General features: G+C 40.7%; 1 protein-coding gene across 1 annotated transcript in view; it reads right to left on the bottom strand.

The window, feature by feature from the left end:
• Positions 1 to 24,548, bottom strand: part of HSPA4 (heat shock protein family A (Hsp70) member 4) — a 2,799,623-nt gene that overhangs the window by 2,515,831 nt on the left and 259,244 nt on the right. The window contains 1 exon segment of the mRNA XM_044069267.1: positions 15,158 to 15,215. Coding sequence (XP_043925202.1) covers positions 15,158 to 15,215 — 58 coding nt within the window.

Raw genomic sequence — 24,548 nt, 5'->3', positions numbered from 1 at the left:
CTCAGTACATTTAGAGAAAATGGCTTTAGGACATTCAGCCATTGTAAAAGAAAAGGAAGAGTAGCCCAAAAGCACAAACCTTCACACACGCAGAGGGGGGAGGGGAATAAATCTAACAACCAAAAGTTAAAAGAACTACCCAAAAAAGACTATAAAGATAAGGGGAAGTTCACACACAAAGTTAGAGAGAAATTTGACAGGAATTAAAGATAAAAATACTACACTTATAGCACTACACTCGGAGCTCGTTCAGAGAAGCTTATGGAAGCTGCGGCAAACGAGATCGGAGGGTTAGAGGGAGATGGTAGGGCATTAAGGGTAGGGGGAGGAGCTTGGAGCTCGGATCTGTTAGCTTGGAAAGCCGCCGGCTCGGATCAGAATCTGATCAGATACCCACAGGTTGCTGAGCAAATGAAGTTAACTACTTCAGATTAAGTTTTATATATACGAAAACTAGAAGCAAAACCAAACCACGAATGCAAACCACTTGGCACCACAGGACCCAGAAGCAGGTACACAAAGGTTTTCAAAATAAGCAGTAGAAGAAATCAATCAGCTGCTAGGTCTCCCATAAGATCCTTTAATATGACAAGGCAAAGTTAAAATCAGTCTCTTCTTGGAAGATTTCTTCTACTGCTTATTTTGAAAACCTTTGTGTACCTGCTTCCAGATCCTATGGTGCCAAGTGGTTTGCATTCAAAGTTTTATATATAGTCATTATCCTAAATATAAAAGAACTAAATTTATAAGAGCAATACTTATCTGTCCCTATTTTTGCTCCTTTGTTGGGATTGCTTTATCACAGTGCGCGTGTGTGTGTGTGTGTGTGTGTGTGTGTGTGTGTGTGTGTGTGTGTGTGTGTGTGTGGTAGGGTGTCCATTATTTTTTAAAGCTACAGGGAGCTACTGCAGAGGGGAGGAAGAGCCACATGCAGCTCCAGAGCCACAGGTTGCAAACCCCTGCCTTAGACATAAGGAGGAACACAACTAACATCAAAAAGGAAGTAAACACTAACTTCGCCTCTATAAAAAGCTCACACAAAATTAAATATTCTATTAAAGCACTACAACAAGGCACATCTATTGAAAAGGAAAACAAGGAAACAGCTCTGCCCTCCAAGTTAAACTGGCACTAGGCCCTCTAACAAACGGACCTAGTACAGCTAAAAGGGACACAAAGACAAACCCTCCAAGTTAAGCAGGTACTTGGCTCTCTAACTAGCTAATATACGCAGACAAGGGAATACGCACTCTAACAAACTATTCTACAATAAGCACCAACTACACCTCTACAAAAATTGACAGGAAAAGGAAGAAATGGCCTTGCGACCAACGACAGCCAACACAGTAGCAAGATTAAACTGCACACGTAAAGTACAACAGAAAAGGTATCTAAATTACTAAGCTAAAGTATTATAATAGCCAGATATAAGAAAACGTGAATCTTTAAAGAAACTTAGCCATGGCCAAGGACAGAGCATCCAAACTTTTAAAGTGGCAAACGAGATCTGGGGAATTACACCACTGCATGATGTGATACCTACTCAGCCACGAGCCGAGCAAGTGCATTCAGCCAAGTCAGGTCAGAGGATCAGCTCCGAACCCATCCTGTAAGAATGAAGGCAAGATAGCACAACATATCACTTATTTAGAAAACAAGCATCTTACAAAACTCATTCCCTCCAGTAGAGCTCTTTTGAGTGTGTACCTTTAACTCCTAGTGGGTGTGGCTTCAGCATTTAAAAATTGAAGTTATCACCTTACATTTTTAATAAATACCCATTGACAGAGGTCATATATCAATACAATTGTGTTTGCCATCATGTATGCTTCAAGATAAAATTTTCCAATACCTTGTATGTAACATGGTTTTGGAATTATTAATGCAAATATGAACAGGCAATATTTGACACCTAGAGGAGCAGTAGGGTGTAACTGCAGAAACGCCTGGAGACGTCACTCAGTTGTAATGAGTTAAAAGCTGGCTCTGGCAAGTTCAATGAGACTGGGACTTTGCATGCAGACCCTTGAAGAGTAACAGCAACTATACAGAAAATCACATTTCATAAAGCGAGAAAACAAGAATCAAGTCAACATGAGAATGGAGAAAAGGAGATTATGCTCAGGGATAACTACAATTAGGGGTACAGAGAATAGGCAAGAGGGGGCTGGGGAAAAAGTACAGTTGTGTACACTTACCATAAATGTAGATGTTACGAGTGTATTCACTATTGCAGTCATTACATTTGGGTAATCTGCTGGCAGGTTGCCCTCAGTCGGCTTGATTAACAAAGTCTTGGATCCTGCATCGGGTGCAGTCCCTTCTTCCACAACATCAGGTTGTCAGGGGTGTAAAATATGCAGCCGACAGCATTACATCAGTTTTTCTTGCCACAGATGTCAGGTGCCCCCCCCCCCCCCCAATGGGGAGCAAATAAACAAACACACAAAGGTATACCTCCAACAAAAAGCAAATACACAAAAAAGGCTTTTACGCATAAAGGAATGTAGATGTATAGCCCAGAAGTAGTTGGGGGGCTGGAGGGAGGGTAACCAGGACTGCAACAGTGAATACACTAACACCTACATTTATGGCAAGTGTACACAACTGTACTATGTTGTTAGTGTTTTACTGTTGCAGTCATTAATTTGGGTAGATTCCCAAAGCTATGGTTGAGAGGAGTTTATATAGCATTAAGGCCAGCTATAAGGCCCTGCTAGACAGCAGTGGCAAAGCCAGCTCTGGATTTAGAGAAAATTGGCAAATGATAATGCTTGGTGAAAGTATGTACTGAGCTCCAGGTAGCAACTTGTAGGATGTCCCTGGTAGGAACACCTCTGACAAAGGCTGCAGAAGTAGATGCAGCCCTGGTGGAGTGAGATCTGATCCCCTGGGGAGATAGGTTTTCCATGGTGCTTATAGCAGAAATGAATGCAATGGCACATCCATTTAGAAATGGTTTGTTTAGAAATAGCCTTCCCCTCTGCCCCTGCAGCAAATGCTACCAGCAGTTCAGATTTTCTTTGAGGTTTAGTCCTGTCCAAGTAGAATCTAAGTTGTCTGTGCACATCCAAGGAATGCAGAATCCATTCCCCTTTGTTATGTGGATTAGGAAAGAAGGTTGGCAAATGAATGGACCGATTAACAGCCACACTAGATACCACTTTGGGCATGAAAGGATGAATTGGTTGCGAGTGACACCCTGTCCGCATGAAAGATGATGAAAGGCTCCACTGCCATAAGGGCCTGTAATTTATACATCCTTCTAGCTGAAGTGATAGCTAAAAGGAAAGCCATTTTCCAAGAAAGAAATTTTAAGTCTGCAGTAGCAGCTGGCTCGAAAGGCGGTACAGTGAGTTTCTCCAATACAAAGTTAGGGTCCCAGGCAGGGGTTGGAGCTCTCCTTGGTGGTCTCAAGTTTTTGGCCCCTATGAGGTACTGCTTAAGCAGAGGATTTGAGAAGAGGGGAGTTTGTGTTATAATGAGCTGAAATGGCTGAGGCGTGGATTTTAATGGAGGAAAGGGACGAGCCCTTGTGAAGCATCTCAGTTAAGTATTGTAAAATCTGAAGTAAATTGGGCACTGCTGTGCTCATCCCTTGAGACTGGTTCCAGGCACAGAATCCTTTTCCATTTTTCAGCATAAGATTTTCTAGTACTAGGCCTCCTTGCCTCTAAACTGACATCCATCACAGGTGTGCTGAGGGATAAGGGTGAATTTAAGTGATTAGCCAGGCTGCAAGGTTCAATGCTGGAAGCTGAGGGTGCAGAATTTGGCTCTCCTGCTGAGACAGCGGGGAAGGGGTACGAGGCAGGTGCCATGGAGATAACTGCGACGCACTGCGCAGGAGAGGGTACCGGTGTTGGCATAGCCAGTCTGGAGCAATCAAGATCATTCTTGATTTGTCCTGTTTGACTTAGTAGAACTTTGGAGAGCAGGGGCAGCGGGGGAAGGTGTAGACAGATATGTTTTTCCAGCTGAAGGACAAAGCATCCACTTTCCAGGCTTGTTTGTGGGGAGTTTTTCTGCAAAATTTGTTCAACTGGTAGTAAGCAAATAGATCTATGTCTGGGCTCCCCCATTCGTTTGTCAACATGTTGAAAATCCTTGGTTTCAGTTTCCACTTGTGTGGGTCCATGAGGTTTCTGATTAGTCTGTCTGCCAGTGTACTTAATTTTCCTAGCAGGAATTCAACTTGTAGGTGCACTTGGTAGCTCAAGGCTGTGTTCCACAATGCCATGGTTAGTCCACAGAAGGGGTAGGAATGTGTACCCCCTGGCTTGTTTATGTACCACATAACCGTGGTGTTGTCAGTCTTTACCATTAGTTGCCCTGGAAGAATGCAGTCCTTGAAGGCTGTCAGAGCATTCTGTACAGCTAATTTCTTTTTGACTGATATGTAGATGTATTTGACTTGAGTTCCATTTGCCCTGAATGCACTTCCCTGCCAGGTGAGCCCCCCTCATGCATAGTCTGATGCCTCTGTTAGGATTTGGGCGGCAGGGGGTAGTGTGAATGGTAGTCCCTTGTTTTGGTGGCAGGTCTCTGCCCACCAGAGGAACTCTAGGCACGGTATGATAGGAATCATTGTTTCCAGGCTGAGAATGTTGACTCCATAAGCTTTTTAGATACCACTGTAGTTTCCTCATATGCAGTCTTGCATATGGAATTAGAAGAATGCAGGAGGCCATGACCCCCAAGGCTTGCAGTAATTGTCTTGCAGATATAGCAGGGTTTTGTGGCCACTTGTTTGAAATAGGTTATCAAATGAATTTGATTTTCTGGCGTGAGGTAAGCCATCTGGGAAGTTGTATATAAGCTTGCTCCCAAGAATGTAATTTGTACCAGTTGTGATTTCTTTTCATTTATGGTGTACCCCAGACAAGAACGAACCCTTTTTACAAACGACAGATAATTGAAAAGTATGCCCTGGCTTTCTGCATGAATTAGTCAATCGTCCAGGTATGGCTATATTTGAATAAGTCTTTGCCTGCAAAATGCAATAACTGGAGCCAGGCACTTTGTGAATACCCTGGGCGCAGTAGACAAGCCAAAGGGCAGTGCAGAGAAATGATAATGCGTGCAGCCTGCTTTGAAGCGTAGGTAACTTCTGCAAAATTCCCTGATTGTGATGTGCAGATATGCTTCTTTTAAATCTGGTGTTGCCAACCAGGCGTCTTTGCTTAGCATAGGAAGTAACTGGTGAAGTCAGCATCTTGAATTTTGGAATCTCCAGAAAAGTGTTTAAAGTAGACAGATCCAGGATTGGACGCCATGATTTGTCTTTTCTGGGTACCAGAAAAAGTCTGGAGTAGAAACCTTGTCCCTTTTTCCTCTTCTGGTACGAATTGAATAGCACCCATGCTTAAGAGGGAAAGTACTTGTTTTTGAGCCTCTGGCCACCCATTTGGTGTTGGCAACGTGTAGAAATGAAATCCGTATCCCTGGAACACTATATTTAAAAAACATTTGTCCTGGGTTACGAGTTCCCAGTTCTTTGCATGAAGAGCAATCTTTCCTCCCAAATGGGGCCGTCAAAAGACAAGTGCTTGGGAATTTTAAAAGGAAGTCATTGAGACTGTTTACCATAGGGGGCTGTCTTGTTATTTCCAGATTTGGAAGTGGAGACCCCCCCACTGCTTAGTTCTGAGAGCCCCCTAGGAATGAAACCTAGGGGTTTTGCTGTGTATGGGTTTGGCTTGATAAGACCTGAAAGGGACTGGAAAGGACCAATTCTTAGTAGGCCAGTGCCTACTAAATCTAGGAGGCTGCACTTCTTAAAAAGAAGGAAGATAAAGCTAATCTATGCAAACTGTTAAAGATTTTTTACAACAACTTCAGCCTTGTTGCCAAACAGGCAGTCCTGATTTGAAGGAGCATCCAACAATTTAGCTTTAACATGATCAGGCAAAGAGTGCTCCTTCAGCCAAGCATGCCTTCAAAGCACAGACCCAGTAACAGCCCTGCAAGAGGCCTCTAAAATATCAAAATCACATTGCAAAGTATGCTTTCCAACTTGTTCAGCTGAAGGCATCAAGTTCTGTCAATCTTTATTTTCCACAGAGTCAGGAATCATCATTTTCTGTTTAAGCAGTCCAATAACATGTTGCTGATACTGGCAGTTTAAAGCTATGATTGCCAAGGTAGCAGAAGTATAAACCTTTTTACCCCATCTATCCAGCCCCCTGGAGTCTCTATCAGAAGGGGTAGGATTTTTAGCAGTAGAGGCCTTAATGCCCTTGGGCCCCTGAGAAATAGTCTCTGGATCTGCAACAGGATTTTTGAAAAGGAATTTGTGGGACCTTTGTAGTATCAGTCAGGTTTACTAAGAGCAGGAGGGCAGGGAATCAGGTGTCAAACTGGATTCCGAGAAAACATCAACAATGTCTAGTACAGGAGGTATAGCCAAAGGCCTAAGCTGAGGTAAGAGGAGGAAATCCCCAAGCCTCTTTTTTTGAATCAGAAAATAACTGGTTTTCCCAGTGAAAATGCTCCCTTAAAGTATGTAGTTTCCCCAAAGGAAAAATCCTCAGGAGGGGAAGCAGAGGGAATAGAATCCTGATCAGAAGATTCATAATCAAGCTCAGCCCTAGGCCTCAGAGAGGGGGGGGGGGGGGTTAACTACCCCTGATTAGAGTTTAGATCTTCAGCCATTTTTATCTTTTTTTTTTTAAGGCATAGGGGCCTGAGCATATGGCCTGGGCATTGCTTTTTTAGACATGGATCGAGATTTAGGCCTTCGCAATGAAGGTGTTATCGATTTAATATGAAATTCTGTAGGTCTGAATACACCCCCAGAAGCCAGTGCCTGCACAGCGGCTCCAGACCCATCCACGGTGGAGACATCCACGGGTTCCATAGTTGAAATATCTCGCAGCATACCAGACTCTGAATGGGCCCTCAAGAAGAGGCCTGCAAATCAGAAGTAGTGGGTATCAGGGGCTGCAAAAGCGCCAGAGTACTGGCGACTGGCTTAAAAGCGTCGGCAGTTTTGGACATCGGCGGCCTGTGTCTTTCTTTGCGTTTTTTCAGAATCCCAGTAGTCGGATGGCTAACAGACGACATTTCTGGATAATTAAACCAAGAACAGAAATAGAGGCAAAAGTATACAGACGACAGAAAGTGCGCTGATTAAGATTAAATAAAGCACAAAACAGACAACAAGGTATGTCGTGGTCAGGATCTATGCAAGGAATACAGTATGAATGAAAATCTGAGGTACTTGCTTTCCATAAGTAATGCAATTAACTTTTACTGAAGTTTCCCCAAAGGGGTACTTCGCTATAAGTTGAAGACTTCGGTTCTGAAACTCTAAAACGAAAATTTCAGGAGTCTGCCGACCGGCACTTGAGAACTGCTTCTGCTTTGGGCACTGCACCACAAGAAAGCCTGATGTAATGGCATCAGCTGTATGTTTTATACCCCTGATGACCTGACGTCATGGAAGAAGTGACAGCAACCGACGCAGGACCCAAGACTTTGTTAATCAGGCCGACTGAGGGCAACCTGCAAGCAGATTACCCAAATGTAATGATTACAACAGTGAAACACAAACCTCTGGCAAATGAACAAAGGTATTAGGACCAAATAACTAGAGATGGAAAGGCAAGAGAGAGTAGGAAGAGGCCAAGAAGACATTTGGACTGCAGGCTACAGACTGCCTTCACTATCCGGGAACTGATAAGAGTTCAAGCAAATAGAAAAGACTAAGGAAACCCTAAGTAAAAGGTGTGCTCTGACAGTTTACTTAGCTGAATCTAGAACTGAAGCTGCTATTAAAAAGGATTACTTGGGCATATAAAATACTGCATAATAGATACACAAATCAGAGGAAAACAAAACTGGGTAAGTAATTCACAGGGAAACAATGGGAGGATGTATGCATGGCTCCTAAATATGCAACAAAGTCTAGAAAATTTAGGATTTTTATTTGGAGGCGTTTGCCTAGGCATTTTTATAGCCCAAGCAGACTCCAAATTTTGTCCTCTGGCAGATGTCAAATGCAGGAGGTGTAATGGGGGAGAAAAAGTTATCTAGGAACATACATTTTGGGAGTTAAAGGCATTTAGTTTAATAAGTGTGTACTAGGCGAAATGCCCTGCAGCCTTTACAAACCTAGCCCATACAAGTACCCTGGCATCAGGACACCAGAGATTAGTTCCCAGTGCCTCTATCAAGTAGAGGCACTGTAGTGATGGCCCGGGTGAACATTCTATTTCCCATCCACTCAAGATTTCTCTTGAAGAGGGCCAGTGAGATGTTCTGCTTGACATGTATGGGCAGTCTATTCTAGAGCATGAGCATTTTCTGGGTTATGAACATGTTCTTCCAGCATGTTCTGTTGATTGTGGTAATGAGGGCGAGGTCTCTGGAGCGTGTGGTGCAGATGAATTGGGATTGCTTTAGATGTAGCATTTCTAACAGAGATGGGTCAGATATGGCTTTAAGTTAAGCAGAGATCACCTCTTAGTAAATACGAGACAGAGAACAGCTGGAGTATGAGCCTGTCCATGTAGGACATGTGTTTAAGGCCTAGAATCCTCTTTGTGAGACACTTGTGGCCTTTCCAGCTGTTGCGTGTGTCTAGTGAGGTACATGCCAAATGAGGCATTATACTCTATGACTGGCCTAATGAGGGAAGAGTAGAGAAATTAGGACCCCTTTCTTCCTGGATGCAAAACCCTTGGTAATAAGATGTCCCACATAAAAGGGACTTTGACCACAGTGGCAATGTGGTGGTCAAAGGAGAGGTTGCTGTCAACCTGTGTCCCCAGATGTTCAACACCTTCAGTGTTCAGTGGGCTCCCATCGATGTAGTAATTAGTGGGAACTAAGTTTTCCAAAAGGGGATGACTGTGAGCCGACAGACTTCATAAATTCCCTACATAGTACTCTGTCAAAAAAAAAAAAAATCAGCGTCATTTGCTCACTTTTTTTGACAAATGGCTTTATTTATTTATTTTTTTTGGAGCTAAGATACAGGATCTGAACTGCCTAGATATTAAATCACGGGTTAAGTTAAATTATGGTGGTTGCAAAAAAAAGTTGCTAGAAAATGGAAATCAAAGTCTAAACCAACTGTAGACAGTGAATCTTGTAATGGAGATAAAAACTGGAAGTGGGATCTTTAGAAAATGGCTAGAGCAAATTACATACAAAAATGGAAACTGGGGAAAAATACATGCAGAATAATATTTTAGAGGAGGATGAGTGAGGTTTAAGAGAAAGCAGGAACTGATCAATTTATGTAATAGACTGATATCGCATGTACTCTTATACAGTTATGACAGTTACAAACATTGTGTGTTAACATGGTTTGTTTTCTTTTCTACAAATGTGTTTGCCTATGTCTTGAGTGATAATTCAATAAAAGGTGTGCAAGGTCACAAGAAGGCAGACTACCATTTCTAGGCAGTTTTAAGCGAAGGACCCCTTTTAGAAACCATTTTACCTCTAGCCTAGAATGGGGAGGAGTCTAATGGTAAACATACAGAAATGGACGCAAGTATGTCGTAACCGAGGAGCAGGCAAAACCAGCTTTTGAAAGCTCACAAATAAAGAGGATAAGAACCCCAGATTGCATAGGGAAAATCTTTTCCATAAAGATATACAAAAATTTTTATAGTGGTAGGTTTCTTGCAGACTGAAGAACCCGAATAAAAAAAAAAACACAGAAAACAGATGTCTGAAAGGGATCAGAATCCTATTGCTCACAAGGTAATTCTAAGAGATAACAGATTGGCATTAAGTAGTAGTTGTGTGAGCAAATCCAGACCTCTGGTTAGGTGGCAGAAAAGGGTGAACCAATTCTACAAGAGCCAAAAGGAAATCACCAGCAGTTTTCTGGATTGTCTCTCTGGATCTTTAGCAAAACCCTGGGGAGTAATGACAGAAGTGAAGGCATAAGGAAACCTCTCTTTTCCAAAAAGAAAAAAAAAAGGCATGACATCTGTCTTTAATGTTTGTGGATAAGGAGTTCTGAAGCAAAACTGCAAGTGTCACTGTGGATGCAGGCAAACAGAGATGCCTTCTTGCATTGTCCCTAAATGGGATGTTCCTCAGAGATAAACCTATTCCCTTGATCTACTTAGGAAGTCTACCAAGAACCTTGTCCTGACAGGGAATGTGAACTGCTTGTTGGAACAGATTTGCTTTTATGGCCTATCCCCATGCTAGAAAAGTCAATCTGCATAGCAAATTGGACCTTGACCTCCCTTTTCGAAGTAGCACGACTGTAGTATTGTCTGAAAATTCTGGGGGACCTGGAGAGCAGATATGAAAGATCTGTAGGGCCTTAATCAGAGCCAACATCTTCAAGTTGATGTATTCTGTCCTCTGATTTGGTGGCCATTGGCTCTGGACTCTGAGGAAGCCAATTTACCCACTATTCCCAACCCCTCATACCCCCACTGCCCTGCTACATCTGAGGCATTATGTTTGCAGTTGCTGGCGAGTTATCTGCAGTTTGAGTGGAACACATGGGTTGAAGTTCACGTACAATAACTACCACTGAAATCCCTCCTTTAAAAACTGAAGTGGAATCTGGGTGTCCAAAAGATGACAGTGCTGGAATCAGGGAGACTGAGCATCACTGAATTTTTCTCGTATGGTGTCTGAAGGGCACCATAGGTGTGGTTGCTGCTACAAACCACAGGGCCCTTAGAACTTCCCCTGCAGTGCAAGTCTGAAGGGGCATGATCTTTTTAAAAATAGCTGGAGGATCTCTGTACCTTGTCTAGTAGTAGGAAAGCCTGAAAGAATTGTGTATCCAGTTAGCAGCCCATAAAAAAGACTAGGTTTTGGGTAGGATTTAGAGTGGACTTAAACTTTACTGTGAACACCAGACTCTGAAGGAGGAAGATAGTGAAACTGAGATGGCTGCAGAAGATCGGTTGACACTGTGCCTGCATTAAGATCATCTGGCTATGGGAATGTTTGAATTCCCCAACTTCTGCAAAAAGAGGGGACTAGTGCCAGGCAATTTCCAAATACCCTGGGAACTGCACTCAGTCCAAAGGGTAAAGGAGAAAACAAAATGTGATGAACAGAAATTCTTAAAATTTCATGAACGAAGAGTGGATGGGGATAGTGAGACAGGCGGCCTTCAGATCCAAGGACACCAAGCCTGAAGGAGGATGAAATGAAAGTCTGGAATGACATTTTGATGAGGGGCCCTTAAGAAAGATATTGAGAATGGAAAAATCCAGTACATATTTCCAGTTCTCTTTCTGGTAACTAGGAGAAGTCTGGGAAAAAAAAAAAAAAAGTCTTCCCACCTACTGTTGAACAGTTTTGACTGTACCTTGGTCAACCAGGGCTTGTAGGACAGGAGGTAGTAGTTTACCTGATCAGGAGGGGGGTAGTGGAAAGAGTTTGAAAGGAGAAATTTCCTTCCAAATCATCCTATAACCATGCTGAACAGAAAGAACCCAGATGGTCTGAAGCTATAAATGGCCGGTTTGGAAGCAGCAGTGACATTTTTGATGGTGGGGGGTATGGATGGACCAAGGGGGAACAGGAGAAAGCTGCAAGTAGTCAGGCTGTCGTAGTCTAAACAGGGAGGCATCCCATACAGAAACCCTGTCAGGTTTATCTTGAAATCTCTCTCAAAACATTTTCTTGCCCTTGTCTGAGGTGCCTAGGCTCCATCTGTGAGAGAAGTGGGCCTTAACTGGTAGTTCCTCTTGCCATCTGGGGACTGAAGTGCGGAAAGAATATTTGCAACCCTTCATAATTTTGCCTTGTTCTTGCAAGGCCTTTAACAGGTTGACCACTTCTGAGCCAAATAAGTGCCTAGAAGAATCTAGTATCTTAGATTTAGCATCCTCGTGTCCTCAAATAAGGACTGTGAATGATGTCATAAGTAGCTCCTCATAACAGATCCGGTAGCAGATGCCACGAAAAAGACTTCCATTACATCAAAAGTGCACTTGACGCCATGTTGTCTAACATGTTAAGTCTGAACCACCACAGACATGGCCGCCTTCTGCTTAATGCCAGGAACTTCCACAGAAAGCAAAACGTTACTGAAATTAGCCAAAGCAGATATTTTGTCATCTGACTATGGTAAACCATAGTTCTGAAAGCCAACGTAGAAAAAGGTGTAAATTTTTTTCCCACATCTGTCTATGGCTCTGCTATCTTTACTCAAGGGAAGGACATTAAGCAGCAGGTAACAGCTTGGAGGGTTTGCCTGTAGCCACAGAAAAGGCAGAGGATCTACCACAGAATTCTTATAAAGGAACTTTAAAAACTTCAGGCACTTTGTAAAACCTATCAAGTTTTTCAGGAGCCAGGAATGAATCCACAGCAGATGAAGAAGCAAAGACATCCAGAAAAAGCCTCAGACCAGCGGGACAAGTGCAGGCGCACAGGTGCCTACCTCTAGAAGACTGCAATATTGGTTTTGTACATTAGAATTTTCTCCCAAGTCCCACTCAAAATGTTTAGTGACATTAGAAATTGCTTCCCCAAAATAGATTTTCTCTAAAGAAGAATCTGAGGATAAAGTATTATCAGAAGCCACCTGGAATGGGAAATAAATTTGGAAGAGTAGGCCAGAGTGTGCAGGTCTGAATCCGATTCTGCTCATCTTCCTCTGAGTAAGTCTCAAGATGTCTTTGGTGGGAGCAGAAGGAGCAAAAAATGACAAGGCTTGGGAATACCATCCACCATTTCTCTTGAGACGTCCGAGGAAATGACATGTGTTTTTTTTTTGTTTCTTCTTGTGAGTGATGCCCACTTAAAGTCATGGTGGATCCGATCCCAGACTTAACTCTATTAAGGACCCTGATGCTTCATATCCCAATTATTTGTGGAATTCCCTCAGGTGCCTCCTAATTAAGGCAAGGTTCCCCCCTCTCACCAGTGTCAGTAAGATCAGTCTCATCTCACATGCAGAAACCAGATGCCATACCGGCCTCCAAAGGGGTCATGGTAGCAGGAACTTGAGGAACAGTCTAACATATTGTGGGCTATGAAACCTCAGCAGGTACTGGCCAGTCGAAGGATCATGCCTAGGCCTTTTGAATTTCTTATTCAAAATGAGTGGGACATCAAGAGTGGAAGGATTCACCCTTTCAGCTTGGGTGAGGTGCTTAACTTATTCCCTCTAGTACAGCTCTTTTGTGTGTGCCCAACTCCCAGTGGGTGTGGTTTAAGCCTTTAAAAAATGAAGTTATCACCTTAAAATTCTAACAAATACTCATCGAAAGAGGTTGAATATCAATACAGTTGTGTTTGCTGTCATGTATGCTTAAAGATAAAATGTTCTGACACCTTGCGTGTAGCATTGTTTTGGAATTATTAAAGCAAATATGAACAAGTAGTATTTGGACACCTAGAGGTGCAGTAGGAGTTAACTGCAGAAACACCTGGAGGCACACACTGCTATAATGTGTTGCCAATAAGAGGAAAAAAAATACACAAGCAGGACTTTTGGTACACATAATTGACAGATATTGCAGTTTCTTATAATCATGTTCTGTACAGAGGCAAAAGATATTGGGACTATAGATCCTTGCAGGGAATCTGTCACCATGATTGAGATTGAGCCTTCCCCTTCTGACATCTAATACTACTGAAACAAACCCTGAAGACATAAACAAGGAAGGTTACCTAACAGGGCACTTATCTGAAACAGTGAAAGCACAAGATACCAATAACCACAAGAACAGACCAACAAGTGCAGGACCTGCTTTTGGACTTGTGGAAAGAAAGACTTCGAGGATTCTCACTTGCGAGTCTTCTTATGTACCCCTTAAGCCTTCAGATATAGGTCATACATAATGCCTCCATGGAAGGTTTTGGTTTTGGCACCCTGGCAGGGATATTCTTATTCGGTGAGATAACCCAAGTCTAGAATACTGCAATAGAGATCCAAGGAAGGACATCACACTCAAAACACAAACTACCCAGAAAAGAAACAGAGCAGACCTACTAATGGGTTCAAAACAGTGACAATATAAAATAGCACTGTTAATTATGGAATACATGAAAGCTGATAGAGGAGTGTGGTTGAGACAGATGCTATCTTATGACAAAATGTCAATCAGCTGCTGGGGTGGGGGGACTCTGGGGGAGCTAAGCCCTCGTTACATGTTGGATTCCTTCTTTACAGCAAGTTTTGAATATTGCACTATTTTCGCGATATGCTTCTGCATTAAAAAAGAGCAAAGGAATGAGGCTTAGGATTTTCAAATTACATGCTCAAGTCGTAACCCCTTTACCATGCTATTCTAATCAATAGTTGGTATACATGAGATAAGATGGCAACTCAACAAAAAGCAATAATGCAATGCATTATTAAAAAAGTTTAAACTCTGCCTACTCTACATAATTTAGAAAAATAATATTTGAGATGTATAAAAAAATTACCTGTTAATACATCAAGGTGTCCCCCAAAAGTTCTTGTCTTATGTTCTATGAGCTGGCAAATTAAACTGTAGTGCATCATTTTTCTTACTCTCTTGCTTGTCAAGTCAGCCAGTAGACAGAACAGTCATGGCCATTATTTTAAAATCCTTGCTCTCGCACACATTTTGTCACCTTAGATTACATTTTTCCTTTTCTTTTATCATATATTGTTACCTACACACAGGGATGTCCAACACTGCTACAGGATTCTGTGCCAGCCTGATTTGTAATTACAATGCAGAAAAATACATTAAAAATTGTTAAAGGTAATACAGATCCCTACATATTCATATACAAATTACTTCACCAGTACCCAACAACTGCAATTTTATGGGTTGTATGCTTCAGTCAAAAATTAGTTACAAACCAAGGTAAAAAGCACAAAGCGCTTAACGTCTACTGTAGCTTTATTCCTCACCTCCAATGAAAACGCACAAGGATGGGTTACTTCAATTAAAAAATACCAAAAAACTTCTGCTCTATGTAGCTGAAAGGACAGTGGTTAAACAACCAAAGTAGCAATAAAACACACCACATTCCCACATTTGTATAATTTAATAAAAATAGCAGCAAAGCTTTTGACACACATGCTCTTTTTCGCAATGAAAGAGCTTGCGTCTCCAAAGCTATGCTGCTAATTTTATTAAATTCTACAAACATGGAAATGTGGTGTTTTACTGTTACTTCAATTAAAACAGTTCTAAAACTAAGAACATGTTTACTGTCGTAACAATTTTCATACCTGGCTTTTAGCTGCAGCTCCAATGGAGCGATTTTTCGGTCCAAAAGATACAAAGGCCCTGAAAATAAGCAGAAAATAAAATTTAAAAAATTAAGCTTTATATATTGTCAATATCATTAAAAGCACAACAAAGAGGAATCCTGGCAAACTTGTTTCTAAGACTATACAAATTTGAAAGTCAATTCAAATCTACATGATGAACCTTGACTGAACTGTTTTTCCTACAACAAAGGCAATGCCTTACTCGGCCTTAATGTCAGCAGTAAAGTATAGCTGTACTTGCACACAGAAACAGCAGATATTCAAATTCTTCACTGCTGCAGTAACACACTGATTGTATCCTGCCAAGGAGACAGCAATTTGCCAACTCCCAAAAGCTGTCATCTTCTCCCACTACATCATTCTTACTGCTCAAAGGTGAAGCTCTTTCTTGGGGAAAGCTATATAAAAACACCCTAAATTTAACAAAGATGCAAATAATACCCAACTATATACAAGAATGGGGGGGGGGGTGCATCTACTGCAGCAGCAAAGAACTTGAACATGTACTGTTAGCAAAGTCATGTTAAGATGAACTTGCATTCTGTACTATTGTTAATCATTCTTACTGCTGCAAAAGCCTATGGGTTAGAATACCACAGCTTATCCAAACCTGGCCCAGCAGCTACTGGAGAAAAATCTCAGCAAAGCCTGTTCTGAACCTTGAGAAAGGATCCAGTTTGCAGTGCTTTGTAAAAGTATGGATAGAGGACCAAGATTCTAAAATGCATCACTTATCCACCCCTTAATACGCCATTGCAGAAGGTAAAGCTCTAGTCGAATGTGCTTCAACATTGCATGGAATGGACATTCCATGGTGAGAGTAACAACACAGTCGCAGAAGACAAATATCTGGAAATAGTCTATTTAGACACTGTCTGACCTTTTTAGTACCAGAAGAAAACTGGTTAGCTTTCCTGAAGAACTTTCTTACTTTTCCTCCCTTGATTTTAGGATCTGGAAAGAAAACAGAGAGACTGCAGACCTGATCCAAAGTATACCCTGAACACTGGGCACGAAAGAGGGTTTTTTTGTACAGATTGACCATGTCTTCATGAAAGAGGGTTCTCCTACCACGACAGCCTGCAACATACTCATCTTGCAGCTGTCAGAGCAATAACAGCAGCAGTTTAACAAGTGATGAATCTTAAGACAGATTGACAGGTGGGTTCAATGGGCGACGTTTTCCAGCACAAAACAGATCCCAAAAGGAAGTGAAAAGCTCCATTTAGAAACTTTTTCATAAGTGTTATGGGTAAATTTCTCTTTAGTCTGGTGCCTTAAACCGTATTAGAGAATGGGCAGTCTGTAGATTGAACCAGGATTGGTCGAGCATCTTGTGAGCGCGCCACGCTAGTAAGAGAGCGCGCAAGTAAGAAGCGCCGCATAAGTAAAGAGCCAAGACGCAAGTAAGAGAGCGCGCACGTAAGTAAGAGAGCGCGCACGCAAGTAAGAGCGCACAAGCAAGAGAGCATGCAAGAGAACGTGCTTGAGCGCAAAACAGCACGCACAAATGTCTGTGCACCCACGAGTGTGCATGCACAAGGGACTGTACGGGTGCGCGCGAAGTGAGAGAGTGAGGGAATGTAAAAAGTGAGAGCAATCCCTAGCAGAAACAGAGAGGTTTACGTACCTCTCGACCTCTTAGCTCAACATATCTGGATGCCTCTCAACAATACAGATTCTCGGAATATGCAGATTTGAGTCTCATATTTTCAGACTGTTCCTAATAAAATTCATGGCTTTCTCTCAAATGGCAGAGGAACTAAGTCACTAAATAATGACACTATTTGAGGACGAATTCATATACTCCAGAAAATGCATAACACAAGACCTATTATTCTAACAAACTTAAGTTCACAAGAGCAAATATTTAAACCCTGTCCTTACTTTTGGGCCTTTTGCCCCCCCCCCCACATTATTCTGGCTTTCTCCAGATTTCTGATGCTAAGAGGATGACAAGTATGCTGAATAAACCTAAAATAAACAGAAGAAAAACACTCAAAAATAGGAACTTATTTTAAAATGTTGCCATTAAATTCACAACATTAATCAGATGTTCGCATTCATTTTCTACAGCAGAAGTATGACTGAGGAAGACTGACCAGTGGCAGCAGCAACAGTAGAGAGGTTTGCTACCTCTCAACTTTTCAGCTGAAGAAATATAAATAAAAGAACAAAGGCTCAAAAATATAAACAGAATTTAATTACTGCTCTTATAAAATTACAAACTTGCTTTAACAGGATTTGTGATATATTTCCTTCAGAAAATGCATGCTAACTATGAAGCTCAAATGTATGTCATTTAGTGACATCAATCTCCCTAAGGCAAGTGACAGACTAGATGATTCAGAAGTAAAGAACAAATACCTGGATATCTTTCTCAAGTGTTGTATTTTGGATACAGAATGCTTCTTCCAACACAATTAACATACTACAGCAAGTTTGAAACATTAGGTGGAAGGAACTATTTGACATCAAAAATATAAACAAAAAGAATGCAAGTAACCAAGTAAAAACGATTGTTGTAGACAAACCATTCTCTAAGGGCACTAAGGCCCGCCAAGGCGTGTTACTGTGGAAATAACAGCCTTCCAGGGATGTAGAGGCCCTCCACCCGCAGTACTGGGCCTCAGAACACCCCTGGGTGGGTGGCATTTCCACAACATATGCCCCATCAGGCGTTATTGCAAGCATAGAATTCAGTAGTGAGTGAACTGTTTTTTTCTTCTGCTCCAGGATTTGTGCTTCAATGCTTTTACAGTTACTACAGTTTTGATGCTAAAGTTTTATATTCTGCTCATCATATACCTGTGCAAAGTTGCATTACAGTGCATTTCTGTTCCAAGTTGACAGACTGACATTTTATTAATTTTTGTTTATAACTTTAGTGCAAACGTGGGACAGCTTTAATAACTACACATATTAGTGAGGGGGTTGAATGCTACTTATTTTAGCTGGCTCAGACAAAATGTTAAAAAAATTACTAGATTCCATCTTGCACATGCATGATTTTCTGTTTAACCTTTTTAGGTTGTAACTAGTGTAGTGTTTGAACTTGACTAGACGCATACTGAACATTACTGGCAGATATACTGCATGGTTACATGGGCTCCAATATTGTAACAGTGGAATTTTAAATGGGGTCCTGTTTAAAAATCTTTTCTAGTTTATGCAGACCTGAGCAAATATCATTACTGTGAGAACAAGTAACTGTCCACTACATTTTTCATGTATTAGACACAACACACACAAAAGTGTGATGAGCAGATGGAAAGAGTACTTTGAGGGGCTGAAGAAAGGAGAGAGAGGGAGAAAATGTTGGATGATGTGCGGATAGTGAATCATGAAGTGCAGTGGATTAGCAAGGAGGAAGCAAGAATAGCTATGAAGAGGATGAAGAATGGAAAGGCTGTTGGTCCAGATGACATACCTATGGAAGCAAGGAGGTGTTTAGGGTGAAATGGCAGTGGAGTTAACCAGATTGTTCAAAGAAATCTTAGAAAGTGAGAAGATGCCTGAGGAATGGAGAAAGTGTTTTGGTAACTATTTTTAAGAATAAGGGTGATGTGCAAAGCTGTAGTAACTACAGAGGGATTAAAGTGATCAATCACAGCATGAAGTTATGGGAAAGTAGTGGAAGCTAGGTTAAGAAGGGAAGTGATGATTAGTGATCAGCAGTATGGTTTCATGCCAAGAAAGAGCACTACAGATGCAATGTTTGCTCAGAGTCTTGAAGTACAAAGAAGGTCAGAAGGAGTTGCACTGCATCTTTGTGGACTTAGAGAAGGCATATGACAGGGTGCCTAAAGAGGTGTTGTATGAGGAAGTCGGGAGTGGCAGAGAAGTATGAAAGAGTGGTACAGGATATGTACGAGGGTAGTGGGACAGTGGTGAGGTCTGCTGTGGGAGTGACTAATGAGTTTAAGATGGAGGTGGGATTACAACATGGATCAGCTCTGAGCCCTTTCTTATTTGCAATGGTGATGGACAGGTGAACAGACAAGATCAGACAGGAGTCCCCATGGACTATGATGTTTGCAGATGACATACTGATCTGTAGTGATAGGAGGGAACACGTGGAGACGACCCTGGAGAGGTGGAGATACGCTCTAGAGAGAAGAAGAATGAAGGTCAGCAGGACTAAGACAGAATATGTGTGTGTGAAAGAGCGAGGATAGAGGAATGGTGAGGATGCAAGTAGAGGTGGCGAAGGGGGATGAGTTTATATACTTGGGATCAAGAGTTCAGTGTAATGGTGAGTGTGGAAGAGGTGAAGCAGACAGTACAGGCAGGATGTAGTGGGTGGAGAAGTGTGTCGAGTGATTTGTGACAGACTAGTACCAGTAAGAGTGAAAGGGAAGGTCTACAAGAAGGTAGGGAGACCAGCTATGTTACATGGGTGGGTTGGAGACAGTGGCATTGACAAAAAGGCAAGAGTCAGAGCTGGACGTGGCAGAGTTAAAGATGCTGAGATTTACACAGAGTGTGACAAAGGTGGACAGAATTATGAATGAGTATATTAGACAGTCAGCCCAAGTCGGAAGGCTTGGAGACAAAGCCAGAGAGGCAAGATTACATTGGTTTGGACATGTGCTAAGGAGGGATGCAGAGTATATTGGGAAAAAGATGCTAAGATGAATCTGCCAGTTAACAGGAAAAGAAGAAGGCCTAAGATAAAGTTTATGGATGTGGTGAGAGAGAACATGCAGGTGGGCAGGTGCGACAGCAAGATGTAGAGGACAGGAAGAAAAGGAAATAGATGATCCGCTGTGGCGACCCCTAACAGGAGCAGCCGAAAGAAGATGCCAATTATTGCACAACTGTGCACCACTTTAAACTAATTTTTTGAAGCACCTTTTGATTAATAACAGCATTCAGCCTTCTTTGGTAGGAGTCTATCAGCATGGCACATCTACTGGGCAATACTTGCCAACTCTTCCCTGCAAAAGCACTCCAAATCTGTCAGATTGCGAGGGCATTTCTTGTGCACAGCCCTCTTCAGGGCACACACAGATGTTCTTAGATTTAGGTCTGGACTTCGGCTGGGCCATTCCAAAACTTGAATTTTCTTCTGCTGAAGCCATTCTTTTGTTGATGTGGATGTATGCTTGGGGTCACAGTCAAGCTGAAAGGTGAAATTCCTCTTCAGCGTTCTAGAAGATGCCTGAAGGTTTCGGGCCAAAAGTGACTGGTATTTGGAACTGTTCATAATTCCCCTCCAGCTCGACTAAAGCCCCAGTTCCAGCTGGAGAAAAGCAACCCCAAAGTATACTACCACCACCATGCATCACTGTGGGGATGGTGTTCTTTTGTTGATGCAAAATGTTTCTGCGCCAAAAGTACCTTTTGGAATTGTGGCCAAAAAGTTCAAACTTGGTCTCATCAGACCATAACACATTTTCCCACATGCTTTTGGGAGGCTTGATGTATTCTTTTGCAAATTTTAGCTGAGCATGGATGTTTGTGTGTGTAAGAAATTACTCCCAAGTTGCAACCCTTCCCCATAGTACAAACATACGGATAATACGGGAGATTGTTGTCACATGTAGTACACAACCAGTACTTGCCAGAAATTCCTGCAGCTCCTTCTGCGTTGCTGTACGTCTCTTGGCAGCCTCCCAGATCAGTTTTAGTTTTGTCATTTCAATTTTGTCATTTCAATTTTGTCATTTCAATTTTGGAGATGTGCCAAGTTCTTTGCAACATCACTGTTGTCTCAAACGGTCGCCACTTTTTCATGACTGTTTTCAGTGTTCCATGATGTAGCCAATGCTCCAGAAATTTTTTTGCACCCTTCTACTAACTGTTAAAAAGAACCAAAGGGATCTCATTGTTGACAATAAGCGCTCTGCAAACCATGGCTTTTGCTGTAGCAGACAACTGAGTAAAGGTCAGAAAAATCCTACTAGGACAGCTGAAAGTTATTTTGGGTTAATCCGAGACTACTTGATGGCAAGTGTGTACACAAGACTTGAATGCTGTAATTCAAACAAAAGGTGCTTCTAAGTATTAGTTCAAGGATGTGCAAACTTAACCAACCAGTATATTACAAGTTTTTTGTTTTTCACATTTTTCCCCTAACATACTTGTTTTTCAACTGAACTGTACAGGTTATAGGTTACATTAAAGGTGGGGAAAGTTTTGAAACTATTTATTGTGGTCTCACTTTTTATATCACAAAAACCTAGCATTATAACAGGGGTGTGCACATTTCTGATATCCCCTGTGTATGCATGCGTGTATGTATTTATTACAGACACACACACACACTATATATATATATATATATATATATATATATATATATATATATATATATACACACACACACACAGACACACACACAGACATACACACATTCATAATCTGCATCTATAATCTGCATCTATAATCTGCATCTATAATCTGCATCTATAATCTGCATCTATAATCTGCATCTATAATCTGCATCTATAATCTGCATCTATAATCTGCATCTATAATCTGCATCTATAATCTGCATCTATAATCTGCATCTATAATCTGCATCTATAATCTGCATCTATAATCTGCATCTATAATCTGCATCTATAATCTGCATCTATAATCTGCATCTATAATCTGCATCTATAATCTGCATCTATAATCTACATCTATAATCTACATCTATGCGCACACACACATTCATCGTGCCTCTTTACTCATCCCTCATCAGGCCCATAATTGAGTACAATGCCCCTTTTGGGATGTACCTTACCAGACACCTGCAGCAACTGGAAAGACCCCAAAAGTACCTCACCAAGAGGATCAAAGGGCTCAAACAGATGCCATACGCTGCCCGGTTAAAGAAATTCCAGCTCTACTCAGTGGCATACCGCCTGTTCAGAGGCGATCTGTGCCTGACGTACAAAGCCATGTCCAACCCGGAATTAATGGACATGCTGCACCTCAGAAAATCCAAATCCCATAGAGCTACGCGCTCAAGAGACTTGAACCTCAGCAATGAAATAAATAGGACATGCTGGAGGGACAGATTCATAACCCAGAGGCTCACTTCACTCTGGAATAAAATCCCAGTCCAGGTTAGGCAGAGTCCCTCATTGACTCTCTTCAAGAGGAATCTTGATGAGTGGATGGGAGATCGTAGGTTTACCCCGGGTATCACTTCTGTGTCACTGTTAGACAGAGGCACAGTATACTAACCTCGTAAAAGGGCATAGCAAAATAAATTTAAAATGGGTGGCAAAAGCCAAACACATTCTGGCTAGGCTTATAAATGCCCTAGGGCAGATAGCCTAGTATGAACCTATACACATATAGATATATAGATATATATCCACACGTACATATATAGATATATATCCACACGTACATATATAGATATATATCCACACGTACACATATATATATATACATATATACATATATACATATATACATATATATATATATATATATATATCCACACATATATATATCCACACATATATATATCCACACATATATATATCCACACATATATATATATATATATATATATATATATATATATATATATATATATATATATATATATATATCCACACATACATATATATATCCACACATATATATATATATATATATATATATATATATATATATATATATATATATATATATATCCACACATATACATATATATATATATATATATATATATCCACATATATATATCCACACATATATATATATATATCCACACATATATATATATATATATATCCACATATATATATATATATATATCCACACATATATATATATATATATCCACACATATATATATATATATATCCACACATATATATATACATATATATCCACACATATATATATACATATATATCCACACATATATATATACATATATATCCACACATATATATATACATATATATCCACACATATATATATACATATATATCCACACATATATATATACATATATATCCACACATATATATATACATATATATCCACACATGTATATATATACACATATATATATATACATATATATCCACACATATATATATACATATATATCCACACATATATATATACATATATATCCACACATATATATATACATATATATCCACACATATATATATACATATATATCCACACACATATATATATATATATATCCACACACATATATATATATATCCACATATATATATATATCCACATATATATATATATATCCACATATATATATATATCCACATACATATATATATATATATATATATATATATATATATATATATATATATATATATATATCATAGGTTCATAGGTTCATAGGTTTATACTAGGCTATCTGCCCTAAGGCATTTATAAGCCTAGCCCAAATTTTTGTGGCTTACGCCACCCCTTATATGAAAAAATACTGTGCCCATTAGTTTGTTGTGCCTCTGTCCAGCAGTGACACAGAGATGATTCAGGTAAACCTACGATCTCCCATCCACAGGTCTAGATTTCTCTTGAACAGAGCCTTATTACCAAAGAGACGGTCCTGTTGTAAAGGAGCATCCAACAGTTTAGCTTTAACATGATCGGGCAGAGATTGCTCTTTGAGCCAAGCATGCCTTCTTAGCACAGACCCAGTTACAGCAGCTCTGCAAGCGGCCTCCAAGAATCAAAACCACACTGCAAAGTATGTTTTCCAACTTGTTCAGCTGAATGCAATAGATCCTGTAATTCATTATTTTCCACACAGTTAGAAATAAACATCATTTTCTGTTTAAGCAGTCCCATGATATGCTGCTGATATTTTAGTATATGGAATTGACAGTTTAAAGCCCTGATTACCAAGGTTGCAGAAGTGTAGACATTCTTACCCCATCTATCCAGCGCCCTGGAATCTCTATCAGAAGGGGCAGGATTTTTAGCAGTAGAAGCCTTAATGCCCTTGGGGCCCTGAGAAATGGTTTCAGGATCCGCAACAGGATTTTTGAAAAGGAATTTGTGGGAGTCAGGAACCCTGTAGTATTTGTCTGGCTTACAAGGAGCTGGAGGCAGAGAATCAGGAGCCATACTAGATTCTGAAAACACATCAACAATGTCTAAAACAGGAGGTATAGCCAAAGTCCTATACTGAGGAAGAAGAAAATCCCCAAGCCTCTTTTCAGATTCATAAAAATCCTGACTTTACCAGTGGAAATGTTCCCTTAATGTATGTAAAGTGTCCTCAAAAGAAAAACCCTCAGGGGGAGAAGCAGAAGGAATGGAATCCTCTGCATCAGAGTCCTCATAAGTAGGTATAGACAATTCTTGTTCATTGGAAGAGTCAGAAGAAATAGAATCCTGTTCAGAAGAT

This window comes from Protopterus annectens, chromosome 4.part0, assembly GCF_019279795.1.
Source record: "Protopterus annectens isolate FY-2018-M chromosome 4.part0, PAN1.0, whole genome shotgun sequence".
Taxonomy (NCBI): Eukaryota; Metazoa; Chordata; order Ceratodontiformes; family Protopteridae; genus Protopterus; species Protopterus annectens.
This window is presented reverse-complemented; position numbering and strand designations above follow the sequence as displayed.